General features: G+C 31.4%; 3 protein-coding genes across 3 annotated transcripts; 2 read left to right on the top strand and 1 right to left on the bottom strand.

Annotated features, from left to right (window-relative positions):
- Positions 1 to 1,296: 1,296 nt before the first annotated feature.
- On the top strand, positions 1,297 to 3,962 carry LOC101222266 (transcription factor HEC3). The gene is made up of 3 exons (XM_004148600.3): positions 1,297 to 1,704; positions 1,802 to 2,276; positions 3,275 to 3,962. Exons 1-3 carry the CDS (start codon positions 1,512 to 1,514, stop codon positions 3,309 to 3,311), a joined length of 705 nt encoding a protein of 234 aa, XP_004148648.2. The 5' UTR covers positions 1,297 to 1,511; the 3' UTR covers positions 3,312 to 3,962.
- Positions 3,963 to 6,387: 2,425 nt separating this feature from the next.
- Positions 6,388 to 11,546, top strand: LOC101222502 (chromatin assembly factor 1 subunit FAS2). Its single transcript, XM_011659452.2, has 12 exons — positions 6,388 to 6,627; positions 6,790 to 6,901; positions 8,086 to 8,112; positions 8,218 to 8,290; positions 8,719 to 8,822; positions 8,935 to 9,149; positions 9,241 to 9,337; positions 10,141 to 10,213; positions 10,424 to 10,512; positions 10,627 to 10,765; positions 10,851 to 10,951; positions 11,040 to 11,546. Exons 1-12 carry the CDS (start codon positions 6,514 to 6,516, stop codon positions 11,336 to 11,338), a joined length of 1,443 nt encoding a protein of 480 aa, XP_011657754.1. The 5' UTR covers positions 6,388 to 6,513; the 3' UTR covers positions 11,339 to 11,546.
- Positions 11,547 to 14,476: 2,930 nt separating this feature from the next.
- Positions 14,477 to 16,022, bottom strand: LOC101222740 (cell wall / vacuolar inhibitor of fructosidase 2). Its single transcript, XM_004148602.3, has one exon. It carries the CDS (start codon positions 15,382 to 15,384, stop codon positions 14,815 to 14,817), a length of 570 nt encoding a protein of 189 aa, XP_004148650.1. The 5' UTR covers positions 15,385 to 16,022; the 3' UTR covers positions 14,477 to 14,814.
- Between the last annotated feature and the right edge of the window lie 209 nt (positions 16,023 to 16,231).

The raw sequence follows: 16,231 nt of genomic DNA, 5'->3' as shown, positions 1-16,231 counted from the left end.
TTCAACCTCAATTTCTTGCTCTGCTTTGGTTCTTGGGATCATAAAAACATTTTAAAAACCAACAAAAAAAAAGCACATGAAATTAATTATTAGAAAGAAAACAAAGTCGTGGCATGTTGGAATTGTTTGAAGAAAATCATAATTATTGAAAACATGTGAAGATCTAGTGAAAATGAAACCGTGAAATATGAAAGCAACGAAAGAGAGGGTTTAATATTGAAAATTGTTGGAATAGAATAAGTTATACTATACATATATAAACCGAACAATAACGCTCAATCTAAATATATCTAAGTTTTTTTATACTTTACTGAGACATCATCGTAGCTATATATTTACACACAACCTTACAAAGTTTATTGATAATCCATGTAGTAGAGTAATATATTGATATCAATCAACATTAATACTCTATTTGTTTGGGCCATATGGCGTGTTTTTCTCACAATTACTACCAAAAGTAATATGAATAGTTTTGGAACTTTTACCTTCATTTCTTATATTTTCTTTGATCCAATGTTTTGCCATACTTAAATTCTCTTGAAGAATCGATAAGATTTACGGCTTGTAAGTAATCTGATACTGCTAGAACAATCTTATACATTTGAAAATAAAATGTGATTTTTAGCTAAAGCTAATAGTTTATTTTCCTCACAAGAAAAAGAAAATAAAATACACCCTAATTAACAACTTACCAAATACAAATGAAATAGGTATTATTGTTTTATTATTATTCCAGCGTTTATAATCTTTATGTGCTTAAAAAAGGGTTAGTGGGACCACTTTAATTTAATGTAACATTAATGAAACATCATCACGAACTACTTGGGAGCTCTTAATTAGTTTAATCTCATGACTAATAGTCAAATATATAGCTTAACTATTAGTCTGACTGAAAATATTTTGCATTATAATATAATTTAAGAACAATATTTATTACTATATTTGCAATTCTCTAAAAAAAAAAAAATTGTTGAGAGATTAATTTAATATGTGATCACACTTGAAAAAATATAAAGGCTACATATCTTTAGGATGCAATAATATTCTTCAACATACTATATATATATGTGTGTGTGTGTGAAATTTGAAATTTAACCTTAATACATAGAGTATTATAATTTTTATTTGATACTTAAAAAGGAAATGATAAAAGAAAGCAAAGCAAATGGGGTTTCAGAAGATGAAAAGAATAAGGCAAAGCCCTCTGTAAAGGCTTTGATTACTAGGGGCAATTCCTTGGGGGAAAAATCTTCCAAAATTAGAAATTAGAAAATAATGTTAACCCTAGATCACTCTTTTTTTCCTCTTTGCCCATCCAAATATTTTTCCATTTTTCATTTCTTTTGCTCTTAACAAAATCAAACACTTTTTATAGAATCAATACAACTAGTCTTATATTTTCTTCTTTTAACTTTTTTTTTTTTCCCTTCAAAACTCCACCTATTACTTTCATTTCATCTCTTCAACCCCATACCCTAGTTTTTCTTCACCCCCATCACCCTCCCTCCATGGACCCCCATCACCTCTCAAACCCTCCTCCTCATCTCGATCGCTCCGCCATGGATGACCACCATATCCTTCACCATCATCACCACGTTCATGATCTTGATTCTATTTGGCCGTCGTTTTTGCCTTTTCAACTCTCTGATCATCACGATCAACAACTCCCCACCTCCTCCACCCATTTTGTAATAGGCTACAGTATGTCTATAAAGTATACATTACAGGAGTTTGAACACACAACGACCCATCACCAACTTTATTTGATTTAATTGGTTTATATATCTTTTTTTTATAGGTACTCCAAGTTCTGGAACAGGTGATGATGAAGAAGAGCCGGAAGAAGAGTTAGGTGCGATGAAGGAGATGATGTATAAGATTGCAGCAATGCAGCCGGTGGACATCGACCCGTCAACCATTCGGAAGCCTAAGCGACGAAACGTGCGGATTAGTGATGACCCCCAAAGCATCGCGGCTCGTCTTCGACGAGAGAGGATTAGCGAAAAGATCAGGATTCTTCAAAGGCTCGTGCCTGGAGGGACAAAGATGGACACAGCTTCAATGTTGGATGAAGCCATTCGCTATGTTAAGTTCTTGAAGAGACAAATCCGGTTGCTACAGTCAAGTCAACCGCCGCAACAGCCAAGCACCAGCGGTGGAGCCACCACCGCTGGCGGCGGAGGAGGGTGGCATTTTCCATTCAATAAGGCTAATGGTTCAACCTCCTCGTCCACTTCCATGGAAAATACTCCTGCTATTACACCAACAGGATGGTGAGATAATTAAAATATATCTAATTTACTTAAATAATTACATGGTAATGAGTAATTATTACTAATTAGTTAGAGCAGTGGTTAAATTAATATGGTTGTAATTGTATCTTAAAAAGATTACTAAGCATAATTAATTAATTAAGTATATATATGGCATCCATTTGAATATAATTTAGTGTAAAATCTAATCTCTCTCAAATACATTCAAACCTTGTTGACCAAAGAAAAGGTTGAAATTGAGTCAAAGTTTTTTTAGTAATTCTAAAATAGTTAAAATAACTCTAAAATACTCCAAATTTAATCAACTTTTGGAGTGTGTTTAGTTTTCAAAGTAAGTAAATCTTTTTTTAAAAAAATATTATTAACCATTTTAAATAAGTTTTGAGGCATTTTCAAATTTTATACTAAAAATTTCTATAAAAAAGTGTTTAATAAAAATAAAAATTTTTAAAACAATTTTCTTCTAATCCATCCAAACAAGTTATTAGCACTTAAATCAATTTTTTGTGACATAAAAATCACATTTAAAAGTTTAAAATCAAATAATAAAGTATATTTAAGTGATTAAAGATACATAATTTTGAATCAAAAGTAATTTTAGTAATTTCAAAATTACTCCTCAACAAACATTTGCTTCTTCCATATTTAAGATTCAAATTTTCATAGCTTGTAGTAATGAACGGAAGAAAACAAAAGCCTCACATTTGGATAGAAAATACACTATCAAGAGTCATTAAATATACAAATAAAAAATGTGGGAAAACACATTATTAATAATTTTGGATTGAAAATATGAAAAGTAATAAATAGAAAAATAGAGAAGTAATATGGTATGTGAAAGATATTGTTGAGGTAATAGGGAGGAGGTGCATAAAAAGTGGTGAAATAATGATTAGTATTAGCTAAGCGTTACGTATAGGAGCATATATAATATATGATATATATAATATGTGTGTATTAAAATGGGATATATCATTTGGAGTGTTGATGTTTGGCAGGAAAGTTTGTTTGGCCGACTCTTCTTCCTGGAATTAACACTGACGTGAGGTCCTCTTTAATATCATTACTTTCTTTTTTTTCTTCATGCTTCTCTCTCATCATCTCTCTCTCTTTTCTACCCAAAACTTTATAATACTATATAGTATGATTTAAGAAAATAAGTTTTAAAAAATAGGTTCATATGGTATGGTAGAGATATTAATCTTCCATAACAAAAAAAATTAAACAAGTCTAATCTATGAAAGGTATGAAAAAAAAAGGACGGATTAACTTGATACATTAAAAAATGACATATATATGTATAAAAGGAAAAAAATGTGGAACATTACAATTTTAATATCATATTGTCGTTGAGTGCAACTTTCTCTTTGAATATGTTAGGAGTGATTTTAGAATGGTTAAAATTATTTTTGTCATTTTAAACATTATTATGTGATATGTGTTTGAACAAATTGCAAGAGCTACTCTTAAAGTATGGTGACATTAGGATATATTTATACCTCGAACTTATAAAAATGTTAAATTTGAATTTTCAATAGTTGTAACAATTGTATAAGTTTTTTCTTTTTTCTATTTGGGAGTCTAATTAATTTCTATAGCTAGTGTAACTCGAGAGTCAAATTTTAATATAAGTAGAAGTTAAACTGCCCAATTTTTACAATTAAAAGTTTGTGATTATTCGTATAATTGAAACTATCACTATACTTTTTCATGATATTTTTTACAACTTTTACTTCGATTTTTTTAATTTAATAAAGTAAAATTTACATTTAAAAGTGTAAAATTACCGAAATAATTTTAAGTCACTAAATGTCTTGGAGTGATTAAAGGTGTAATGCAAAATCATTTCCAAATGCTTTGTTGATGGTATAGTTTTGCTTTTGTAAGTATATATTTTTCTAATGTTGGTGACTTGTAATATTTTAAAATTAGATAAGATGTTGAAATGGCTAAACTACAACACATTACGGTAAATGTACATATAGCTATGTTACTTGAAATTTCATCCTAACAAATCACATGTGTCTATATTCACACTATACACGATAATAAAGGGATGATTCTCATTATTAGAATATGGAAAGTGAAGTTTGAAGGTGTGGGAGGAGAATAAGAACAATAAATATATTGTTTTATGTCACTAATTTTGGTACGTTAATAGTGAATTGGGACATAGCGTGTCTAAAGCTCTTCAAAGTTCGAGTACTCGACCATATTTATGAGATTACACTACGTATTTTCAAATGAATCCGTTGAAAAGATTGAATTTGCTTTTATCACATTTAAAGTTACTCTAAAACATATTATTGAATTTACACGGTGAAATAATATTATATTCCATAAACAATACAAAACATTAATTTGACAAAAAAAAAAAAACACTTCTACTCATTATTTAACTATGCAATTTATTAAAAAAATATAAAAAAATTGACAAATTATTTACACCAGTAGAACAAAACCATTAAAAGATAAAATTGATTGAATTTGATGTTTTTATGAAGTGTAAATATTTTATCAAATGTTCTGTTTTTTACAATTTTTCATCAATTATTACTCACTTAAATTCATTGACGATTAACTTTTGATTAAAAAATTATTGTTTTCTTAAGATTTTAAAACTTATTTTCGTTGATAAATAGAGCTGTTAATAAAACACGTGTTGTTAGTCATAATGTCACATTCTTCTGTAATCGTTTATATAATAATGTAGCGCTGTCGATTGCTGATATCAAACGGTAAAAAAATAGGGGCACAATTTATGTACTATTAGTTCATGAAATTTATGGAGAATAGGTCGATATAGTCTATAAATTTTAAAATATACTGTGCAATATAATTTCATTTCATTGTAGGAATGAAAACTATTCATTTTGATATTGAAGTTAACACGTTCATTTATATATATATATATATATATATATATATATATATATATATATATATATATAGATATATATAGCTACTTGAGATGATGTGATGTGGTATCGTACAACAAATTAAAGACCAACTATGGGTTGTTCATGTTAAAAAAGGAGAAAAACTAAAAACTAAATTCTCCTTCCTCTCCCACTTCAATTCTATTATTATTCTCATATTTAGTTATGTTGTTGCTTAGATGACCGTTTAAAAGAAATGATATGCTCTTCGTTGTTCCAAAATTTTAACGAACAATGTTTTTCACCATTCTATTCACATTCTAAATTTTGAATATTGAAGATGCTCCTCAATAAGATTTAAACTTTTAAGCTTCTACCGATAACAATCAAAATCAATTATAGTTTGAAATATTGAAAAAATAGTTAAAACCATCATCGTACAATTGAACGAATAAAATGTAGAAAATGAATAACACATTATACATAAAAATGAGAGAGCACAACATCGTCAATATATCAATCCTCTCATTTATACGATAGAAACATTAACTCATCACCAAATGATTTATATATATATATAAAAACACTAAAGTGTCGCATTACATTGTTTTAAAATTTAAGAAAATGAACTTACCATCCGAACATATATTAGTCCAAAAATATTGTTTTTATAAAATAAAAAACCTTACTAAAAGATATAAAATTAATATTCTAACATTATATTATTAATATTATATTCTTCGTACTTTTTGAAACAGAACCGATTAATTGTAATGGCCACAACTATCTATATAACTATGAATTACTTCTAATCGTATTTACCTAAAACTATAAATTTTGTCAAATTTACCATTAACCATGACAATAAACGGCAACATTAAATATGCTACAAAAAATTTTCAAAAATAATTATAATGGTGATCATAACAGTAACAATAACGTGATATGAACTAATTTTCAGACATAATTAAATCAATCACGTTTTATAGATCAATCAAATTGTAGTTTTTGTTTAAAAGTTTAGACGTAAACTTCATATATAAGTAACCGTGCATGACACAAGTAAATAATGGGCCATTTTTAAAATTAGGAGTGAAAGAGTTTGATTGGAAAGATGGCCTAAGGCCCTAAGTTATATTGTTGACTGAGTTGGTAGTTAATGTTTTGATTCGAACTTAACTTAATCTTTCCAAAAAGGCGCCAATTTGGGCGCGATCGTAACATTTGGACACGGCCCCATTGAAAAGGGCGCCAAATTTTCACAACCTGCCATTTCTTCTTTGCTTCTTCACTTTAACCCTAAAATTTCTCCACAGATTACTCACTTCGTCCTTCTAAATTCGAATCAGTACAAAGAAATGAAGGGTGGGACGCTTCAGATCAGCTGGCACGACTCAAAGCCAGTGCTCACTCTTGATTTCCATCCAATTTCAGGTCTCCTCGCAACTGGCGGTGCCGATTTCGATATCAAGGTCTTCATTCTGTTTCCCTTTCCCTTTTCGCTTCTGATTTTTATTTTTTATGTAATTAGGCTGCCCAACTTCAGTTATTAGCTTTATTTCTCCTTTTGGTCAATCTTAGCCCAGGATTTGTTTGTATAGCAATGGACTAACTGTTACCCTTGATTCCTCCAGCTTTGGTTATTAAATTCAGGGGAAGAGCAGAAAAAGGTCCCTGGTGCTACTTATCAAACCAGCCTTTCTTACCATGGTTCTGCTGTTAATAGCCTTCGTTTCTCACCTTCTGGTATGTAAAATGTTTCTCGGTTACTCGACATCACGTTTAGTTTGATGAAGCTAGTGCATTTCGTTAATTCTTTTTGTTGAATATTAGCACTTTGTTTGGTATATTTCAATATTTTGCATCAAGATTGAGCTATGTTTTTGTAAAAATTTTAGGATCTGAGCTTTTGTTAATTAGTGCTACAAAAAGTAATATCCCCTCTGTAAACCATCAGCTTAATATATGAGTCATTCCCAGTCTTTGAACGTATAACCTTTCAAATGCCTTGGAAGAATCTGGCTGATTATGATTCCAGGAACGTTGGAGATTAGGCTGTTTAAGGCATGCCGGCCAAAAAGAGGTATTTACTAACTAATCCAATCTCAGTTAGCTAAGTTGGTGGTGTAGCGATGAAGATCTTTGTTTAAGCCACTTCAACACGAGGCTGAGTAGTGTAAGGTCTCTTGAAATCAAAGAAGCCCATATGGTGCAGCGAGTTTGAGATTATGCCAAATCCACTACCAAACGAGAGAAATCCATCCCTTAGAGTTGAGGGACAACTCTCTTGAACAAAGTTCTATTTAAACATATGTTTTTTCAAAAAGCACCCCATACAACCCTAGAAGTGTATAATTATAGCTTTGTTTTAAATAACTAATTAAATCTATAATAATAGTTAAACACTGACTATTTTAAAATTAACAACTAAACTATTATTAACTACATTACACAAATATCTAACCATTCACCTACTTCATTCATCCCATCACCATGTATCTGACACTGGAAATCCCATTATTCATTTTAACTAATATAACCCCAGAAGAGGTATCTATTGGCATTCCTTACCCTTATAAGGGTCGTTTCACTTTAGGAAACAAGATTTAAGCCATGGAAGGAAAAGATTGCTGGTTTTCACGCAAGTGACTTGTGCCCTTAACCTTAAGTATCCACCACACTTCGATGCCCACATTGTAATGCCCATAATCTCCGTATTCTACATTAAAGGTTTTTTTTTGGTCAATTTAGCGCTTTTGCAAAAAGGCGTTTTAGTTTTTTTTTCTTTAGTACTAAAGACTAAGGAGTTGGAGTGGTGGTATGAACCAACATATTTTGTGGTACTATTAGCATCACCCTTCCAATCTTGTATTTGCTTGTGTGCTTTTCTTACACCAAAGTTAGAAGTTAATGCTCGTTATCTTTTGCAGGAGAACAGCTTGCCTCTGGTGCCGATGGTAGTACTTTCCCTAATTGCAGCTGGTGTTTTCAGTACATATTTGAGCCAGTGACTAAATCCTTGGAGATTTAAGTCCTTATATTTTAGTTTTCGTTTCTTATAGGAGGCGAGCTTATCATATGGAAATTGCACCATGTGGAAAGTGGCCAGTCTTGGAAGGTCCTCAAGACATTATCGTAAGGCTGTTTCTAGTAAAACATTACTAAGTGAATAGTTACAAAAGTGCTTCAAAATCAAGTAAAATGTTACCAAGGGGTTTCCTACCCTATTTTAACTTGTTAGGAGGCCATGAAGTTTAAAATTTGACTTGAAAACACCTGGTAGACTATATTTACCAACCACGTGTATCAATCTAGTGGTCGGTAAGAACTAATGTAAATGACAAAAGATTTAGAGAGCGTGAGTTTAATTCTTTCTGACTACCTACCTATGGCTTAATACTCTATCAATTAACTTGGCTACAAAATATAGTAGGTTAAATAGATGTCCCGTGAGAATACCGTACCTAGTAGACCAGATTTAAGTTGAAATTGTAGGGACATTTCGTAGTCATTGTTCTCTTGCACGAATTTCCACTAATTGTTGTGTTCTGTTTATTTGCTAGATTTCACCGGAAGGATGTGCTGGACCTACAGTGGTCCCATGATGGTGCATATTTAATATCTGGATCTGTAGATAATTCTTGCATCATATGGGATGTAAGCAAAGGTTGAACAGAATAAAAAGAAAATTATGCTTATTTGCTTTATTAACCATTTCTAGAATTCAACTTATTTTCTTTATTAGCCATTTAGCTATGTTTCTTCTCTATGTTCTTCAGGATCCGTACAGCAGATTTTAGATGCCCATTTGCACTATGTTCAAGGTGTAGCATTGGACCCACTGGGAAAGTATGCTGCTTCTCTGAGTTCGGATAGAAGTTGCAGAATCTATGCCTATAAACCCCCAACAAAAGTAAAAAACAGTGAGAAAATGACTTATGTTTGCCAGCATGTCATTACTAAGGCAGAAAATGTTGCAGTTGATGATTCTAAGGTAGAAAATGTCAAGAGTATTCCAGTTGTTCAAGCAGTTAGTATATTGATATTACCTGTATTGACAGTGTCATCTATACTCAACATTGCAGTCTGCCAGAAACCATCTCTTTCATGACGAGACATTGCCATCTTTCTTCCGAAGGTTAGCCTGGTCACCTGATGGATCTTTTCTACTCGTGCCTGCAGGTAACGGTTAGGTTAGACGTCAAATGCTATTTATCACCTTTCTACGATGATAGGAAAATTATTGTCCTGACTTGATGGACCTTTCTTATTGTTTGGAGCAGCTTTTTGGTGCATTTATCACACCATATTATATTTCCTTATTAACTTGATTGATAATTCTATTGAATGTAGTAGATCATCCACTAATCCTAGAGATGTTGTGAGGTTCCCATTGGGAATGTGGTTTGGTCCTCATGAACTATCTAGTTAATTTTGTCTTTCCAGTTAACATTGCCAAGATATTAAATGGATGATCGAAAATAGGCCTTTGGTTGGGCTTGGTAGCCACATGCTGGGTTGGATTGGGTACCTCTACTGAAAAATAGTTCTCAAGTTATTTCTGTTTAGATAAACGCCAAAATGCAAATAGGATGATTATCCATTTCCTGAGATCGCCAGTGTACAGGAACTTTGTTGGTTCCATTTCATTCTGTTATTCTGTTTTTGTTTTTTCCCAACCTGCTGTTTGTAAGGTGTCCAAGGTTATCGATTACTTTGTGCTCATCTGTTCCCTCTCCTTTTGTTGGAGTAAAGTCTTTCAATTCATTAGGTGCCTACAGGGAAACAATTAAAATGTGGGACACGTGGAGTTTCCTTAGTAGTCTAGAGGGACGAGTTGAGCAGCTTGCATTTCTTACTATATATAGCATATTAGGAAAGTATCATTTACATTTTTCCTTCCTAGAACCTCTTGTTTCTCCTGGGTGCACGGTTCTTTTTTTTCTGTGTAAACTTTTGATAAATTGCTGCCCTTCACTTTTCAGGTATTAGTAAAATGTCGCCAGCATCTGAACCGGTAAATACAGCCTATATATTTTCTAGAAAGGATCTCTCGAGGCAAGACTCAATTCTTTGTTACTTCTAGTTTGATAATAATGGTAATCATGATGAAGCAATACAATAGTGATATCCTGCATCGTTATTGTCATTGTTAGTTCAACTTTTGTTATAGCCGAGCCAAATTACATTACAAGCGTAGTGGTATACTTGGAAAGATTCAACAATGAAGAACTTACCTTCTTGAATTTCTATTATTTTTCTGATCAGACCTGCTATTCAGCTCCCTGGCGCCAGCAAGCCGGTTGTAGCAGTATGCTTTTGTCCAAAGCTTTTTAAACTTAGAGGATTAAATTCAGGTGCTTAGATGATGGTTTAGCATATTTTATTCATTACGTTATTAGTTTTTATTCACAATTTTATTGGTTGGAAAAAAATGTTAAACTTCAATTTTTGTATCATGAATTATGCAGCTGGGTTCTTTAAGCTTCCACATCGGGTGATTTTTGCCGTAGCAACTTTAAATTCTTTGTACATATATGACACCGAAAGTGCTGTGCCACTAGCCATCATGGCTGGCCTTCACTATGCTGCCATAACGGATGTAGCGTGGTAAATTCCCTGCTCTTGTCTCTTAGCTACTCTCTTTGGCATATCACAGTTGGTCACTCAATGCTGAATTGCTTGTTCTTAAAAGGTCGGCAGATGCTCATTATTTAGCACTATCTTCTCAAGATGGTTACTGCACCTTGGTAGAATTTGAAAATGACGAACTAGGATTACCATTCGCTCTATCAGGTCAGCATTTACGTCTTCCTTGCTGTCATATTTTCTCAAATTAGTAGAGTTTGTCTGTGGTTAATTTTTCCTCATGGTTTTCTTTCAGTCGATGTAGAAGATCAAATAGGAACAACAACCGATCAGAATATGAGTTTAACAGATGTGACTATAAACGACGACGAAAATAGGAGAATAGAAGCAGAAGGGAAACACGAAGAAAACAAAAGCGTTGAAAAGCCAGAAAACATGGTGATTGAAAAAGCTTCAAGTGGAGACAATCTTGTTGAATCTGACAACAGAGGACACGAAATTGAAAAGGCAAGTAAACAAGTATCTATAAGCTCTTCTAGCAACTCTGTTAAGCCTGCCAAAAGGCGCATTACACCCATGGCTATTGATCCATGAAAGGTACAATATATTCCCAACTGTATATTCTTTTCACCCCTACAGATTTTGGTGAGTTATTTTAAAAGCATTATGTTGGCGGTGCTTGATCAAATGTTGGTTACCAATGTAGCTTAAATGGTCATTTTTACAATGATTGGTGTATCATCTTTGATCTCATTGCCGGGTGATTAAGATTTCAATGATATCCATATTGAGTTTTCGCTTCTCTTTGTTCTTCGCTGCTTTTACCCTTCCAAACTAGCACGGATAATTATTTCTAACATGTTTTCAATAGGTAATCGTTCCACAAGTATATTTATTTACATATTTCTATTGGAAGAGGTCTAAAATGAAAAGCCTGATTTGGTAATATGCAGTATTTATCAAATATTTATAGATTTTTCTTTTGAGGTGCTCTCATGTATTGGTGTTTTTTAATTTGTTTTTTTACCGTTGATAATCTTAGGATTGGTTGATGATAAACTTGTCTGACATACTTAAATTAGATTACTTGGAAAAAAGTTCAGGTTTATCGAGTTTCTATATGGATTGAGATGAGTATGAAGACCCCATAAAACATGGTGTGAGTATGCCAATAGGAACATAACTCAACCATTGAGACAATCTTCCATACAAAGGTCAGAAATTTCAATTCTTGTTTTGATCTTGAATACATTTTTATTAAAGAAAATAAAAGGTTTGACTAGACCAATAGGTGTAAACGAATTGGTTTGATTGAGTTAGGGAGATTTTTTGGACCAAACTAAATTTTTGGGTTGTTCAAATAGAAAACTGAGATGATCCAAATAAGATTTTCAATCCAATCTAATCTACCTCGTTCAAGTTGGGTTGAATTGTTAGTTTTTTTTTTTTTTTTTTTTTTTTTTTTTTTTTTATGTTATATTTTTTTATTAATTTAAAAGACTTAAATTGGTCTACAACAATAACTAAAATTTTATAAAGCTCAAAAGTTAAATATTAAAATTCAATGTATGTAGTATAAAATTCGTGATAATATGAATTATAATATTTATAAGTTATAATATATATATATATATATATTAATAATATTAAAAATTCGGATTGGGTTAAGCTAATTTAAAATTTAAAAATGTAACTCGAAAAAAACATAAAAGAAATATAATTCAACCCAACCTAAAATAAAAACTAATCCAACTCTCTAATTAGGGTCGGATAGTTTGGGTTATTGGGTTATTGAAACACCCTACTAAACATGGTAATTGACCCGGATGATTAGTTATGTTAAGTTATCTACAAAAGTGAATTTGGACATAGGATCCAATCCATCACATGAACAGACAACTCACACATTGGCATAGCTTGCAGGTTGGAATCTAAAATAACACAGCTCAACGTTGCTTATTATTTTTTTGAAAAAGAAAATCTTAGATTCACCCCAGTTTGATGATACAAACTTTAGTTTAAACCATATTTTGTAAGACTATTTACTCTTAATTTTGGTTCGTTGTACCTTGTATACTCTTGAACCATCATTTTTAAAAATAATAAAAAGAAAACAGGAGATTATTAGTATATCAAGATTTGTTATATCTAAGTCAGATATAAATATGAAACATGGTCCCCAAAAAAAGGCAGAAATGGTTTGTAATATATAATGGGAAGAACAGTTTCAAAATCAATATGCAAATGTTTGCTTTTTGATGACACAAATCCAGTAGCAATTAGATTATTTAACTTCCTTATAAACCCATTCTCTATGGCTATGGTGTCTTTTTTCTTTGTCTTTTTTATTAAACAAATTAATTAACGAGGAATCTATGGATATCAAATTAAACTGTGGGAACCACAGTCCATATAATGATGGAAATATATGGAAGATTAATTTTACTTTTCCTAAATAATTTAATTTATAAATCTATATTGAAGATTTCTTTGCAATATAATATTGTATTCCCTTTATTTTATATATATTAATGCTCCATAGGTATTGTTGGATCTCACAAATTAATGCTTAATCTTACCCTAAAGAAATAGTTATAATCTTTTATCAAAGATGATTAAGATTTTTTTAGCAAAAGTAAGGCTCAACTCGTATTCAATATGTGTTAGAACAAAAAGAAGCAAGTAATTCGAAATCTTGGACTCATATTATACTTTAAAAAGGTACAATTTTGAGGTTAAATTTTGTTTAGGATAATTACAATGGAATTTTGAGGTTAACTTTTATTTAAGATAATTAGAGTGGATAGCAATTTTGAAACTAGTAATTAAGTATATAACAATATTTAAAAAAAAATTACAAATATAACAAAATCTATAAGTGATAGACTTTACCGCTAATAAACTCTTATGGTTTATCATTGATATACCAATATTTGCAATATAGTTATAGACTCCTATCATTAATAGACTTTGACAGATCTTGCTATATTTGTCATTTTTAAAAAATGTTGCTATATACTAAAATATTTTTAAATCTAATTGTTATATTTTTTTTTTCAACCGTCATTTTTGTTTATCTAAGTTGTAAATTCATTCTAATACTCAAACTCTCTATTTGCTATACATATACACTTTTTGACTTAAGCATTGGAGTTTGTATGCAAATTATTATCCTGGTATGCAAATATTTTCATCTTCCCGGTCATATTTTTTTTGTGAATAACAAATTTACAGTTGTTGTTACGAGAAAATTAGGTAAGACAAAATGCTAAAATTTATTAAAATTATTTAACTTTGAGGTTGTTTGTTTAATTAATCCATTGTTTAAATTAAAAAGTCACTTATATATCCTTCATACTATCATCTAATATTAGATGTATCTTTGCATCTTTTTTTCTCTTTCTAAAATTACAAGTTGAGCTCTTGGATTTTTTAGGTTTATGTCTATGGATATATTTGGTTCATATACTTTAAAAGCAAAAGCAAAAACCCCATCTCAACTTTGATTAGGGAAGAGAACCACAACAACTATCATTTTATTCACTAACCACTAAAATTTATCAAATTCTTTTAAAAAATTAATATTATTACGTGATGGTTTTATTAATAATTCCGATAACGTGTAAGGTCATATATACTAAACTTTACTCGATATATGAATAAAATATTATAAGAAAACGGATAGATATCAAAAAATTCGAACATACAAAATTAAAAATATTACAACTTAGATAGATAAGAGGTTTTGATTCGACCTATTATATATTATCCATCATAACTCAAAACTTAAAAAAAGAATGACAAAAATATAAAATCCTCTATAAGTTTACAACATCAAAAGTGTCATTACTAAACCTAATTCAAACACATGAGATCTTACTGTAGAAGAAATAAATTATTTTAACAAATAAAGGAGTCATTAAATCCCTTAAAGAAAAGCATCATCAACGTTTCACCTAAAAAGACAAACAAGTTTATTACCCAAAAAAAAGTAAAAGCAAAAAGTAAAAGTAAAAAAAAAAAGAAAAACAAAAATATGATTAGAGAGAGAACATAATGATTGATGAAAATCACCAGCCAAGAAGATCCAAAATCCCCAAAACCACTCTGCAAATACGCTTCAACCCTTCTTCTCTCCGGCCAAGCTTCGTCGGATAACTCACCGCTGGGAACCCTTTAAAGGCATCACGGCAAACATTGGCATAATCCGCCGCCGCAGAAACATGCATATAAGCATAGTCAAAAGTCTCATCACCCAAATCTTTCAAAGATTCTCTAAGTGCTTCAGCTGCAAATGCGTATTTCTCGGAGCATTGTCTCAGCAATTTTGTTTTGTTGTTGTTGGCACCGGCACCGGAGGAGGATGTAGGGAGCTGAGACGAGAGGTAGCTGGCGGTGGCGGTGGCGTTAGCAGCACCGATGGAAGCCATGATGACGGCAAGGCCTTTGGTGTCGGCGGTGAGGCTGGCGGGGTCGGATTTAAGGGATGACATGCAAAGTTTGTAGTAAAGAGTGTTTGTGCATGTTTTTTGGATTAGGGTTTGGTCAGCTGATGCTAATGAAACTCCATTATTTTTGTGGAAAAAGATTAATGGGATTGCAAAGAAAATGAGAGAAATAGAGAAATTCTTCATACCCATTGGAGATTTTCCTCAAAGATTACTTCTTTTTGGAGAGAGAGATGAAGGAGATGGTTTTTTTCTTTTTGGTTGTTTTAAATGGTAGAGAGATTGGAGAAAAGCAAGATCTTCATATATCCATATGAGAGTCTATCCTTTTTCTGAATGTGGGAAAGAGAGAGAGAGAGAGAGAGAGGATAATGAATAAGGCACTCTCTCAAGTTCTCTTTTTGGGTGTTAAGAGAGAGATATAGAGAGGGACAATGGAAGAAGATATGACACTTATAACATTCTAAAGAAAAATCTCACAATGTTCATAGGACAAAATAAGAGAAAAATGATGAAAAAAAATACCTCAAATTACTTCTTTTTGAGTGAGAGAGATGAAAAAGAGAAGGTTTAATTTCTTTGGTGTTTTCCAAATGGTAGATAGGGTTACGAAAAGGAAGATATGAGAGTTCTTGTTAGGGAAGAGAATGAAGAAGATATATATCACTGATCTGTATTAAGAAAAAAAACAACTATCTCTGCAAGGCTAAGGCTTATGAGAGTGATCTCGAGATTGGATAAATTGGAGAGATTGAGGGAAAAGAGAGAGAGAGAGAGAGAAGGAATAATTAAGAAAGAACTGTGAAGAGAATGTGAGGAGGAATGATGAAAAGCTAAATTTATATAATAATTAAGGGGAGAGATTGAAGAATATCAAAGTTTGTTTTATAAAGACAACTCAGTTACCGTCTGAATAAATTCTTTTTACTGATCACCACATTCTTCAAAACACCTTTCTTGTCAAACATATAATCATATAATATATATAAATATCAATTCAAGAATATTAAAATTGCTTTATATAAAGCAATAACATAAA

This window comes from Cucumis sativus, chromosome 6, assembly GCF_000004075.3.
Source record: "Cucumis sativus cultivar 9930 chromosome 6, Cucumber_9930_V3, whole genome shotgun sequence".
NCBI lineage: Eukaryota > Viridiplantae > Streptophyta > Magnoliopsida > Cucurbitales > Cucurbitaceae > Cucumis > Cucumis sativus.
The sequence above is the reverse complement of the archived record's forward strand: the minus strand, read 5'-3'. Positions and strand labels throughout refer to the sequence as shown.

Bases quoted from the DNA above. Each gene is read 5' to 3' on its own strand.
- LOC101222266 (XM_004148600.3), top strand. From the start codon at position 1,512: ATGGACCCCCATCACCTCTCAAACCCTCCTCCTCATCTCGATCGCTCC. The intron at 1,705-1,801 runs GTATGTCTATAA...TTTTTTTTATAG, and splicing joins CCATTTTGTAATAGGCTACA to GTACTCCAAGTTCTGGAACA. The intron at 2,277-3,274 runs GTGAGATAATTA...GATGTTTGGCAG, and splicing joins GCTATTACACCAACAGGATG to GAAAGTTTGTTTGGCCGACT.
- LOC101222502 (XM_011659452.2), top strand. From the start codon at position 6,514: ATGAAGGGTGGGACGCTTCAGATCAGCTGGCACGACTCAAAGCCAGTG. The intron at 9,338-10,140 runs GTAACGGTTAGG...TTCACTTTTCAG, and splicing joins TTTTCTACTCGTGCCTGCAG to GTATTAGTAAAATGTCGCCA. The intron at 10,766-10,850 runs GTAAATTCCCTG...TGTTCTTAAAAG, and splicing joins GCCATAACGGATGTAGCGTG to GTCGGCAGATGCTCATTATT.
- LOC101222740 (XM_004148602.3), bottom strand. From the start codon at position 15,384: ATGGGTATGAAGAATTTCTCTATTTCTCTCATTTTCTTTGCAATCCCA.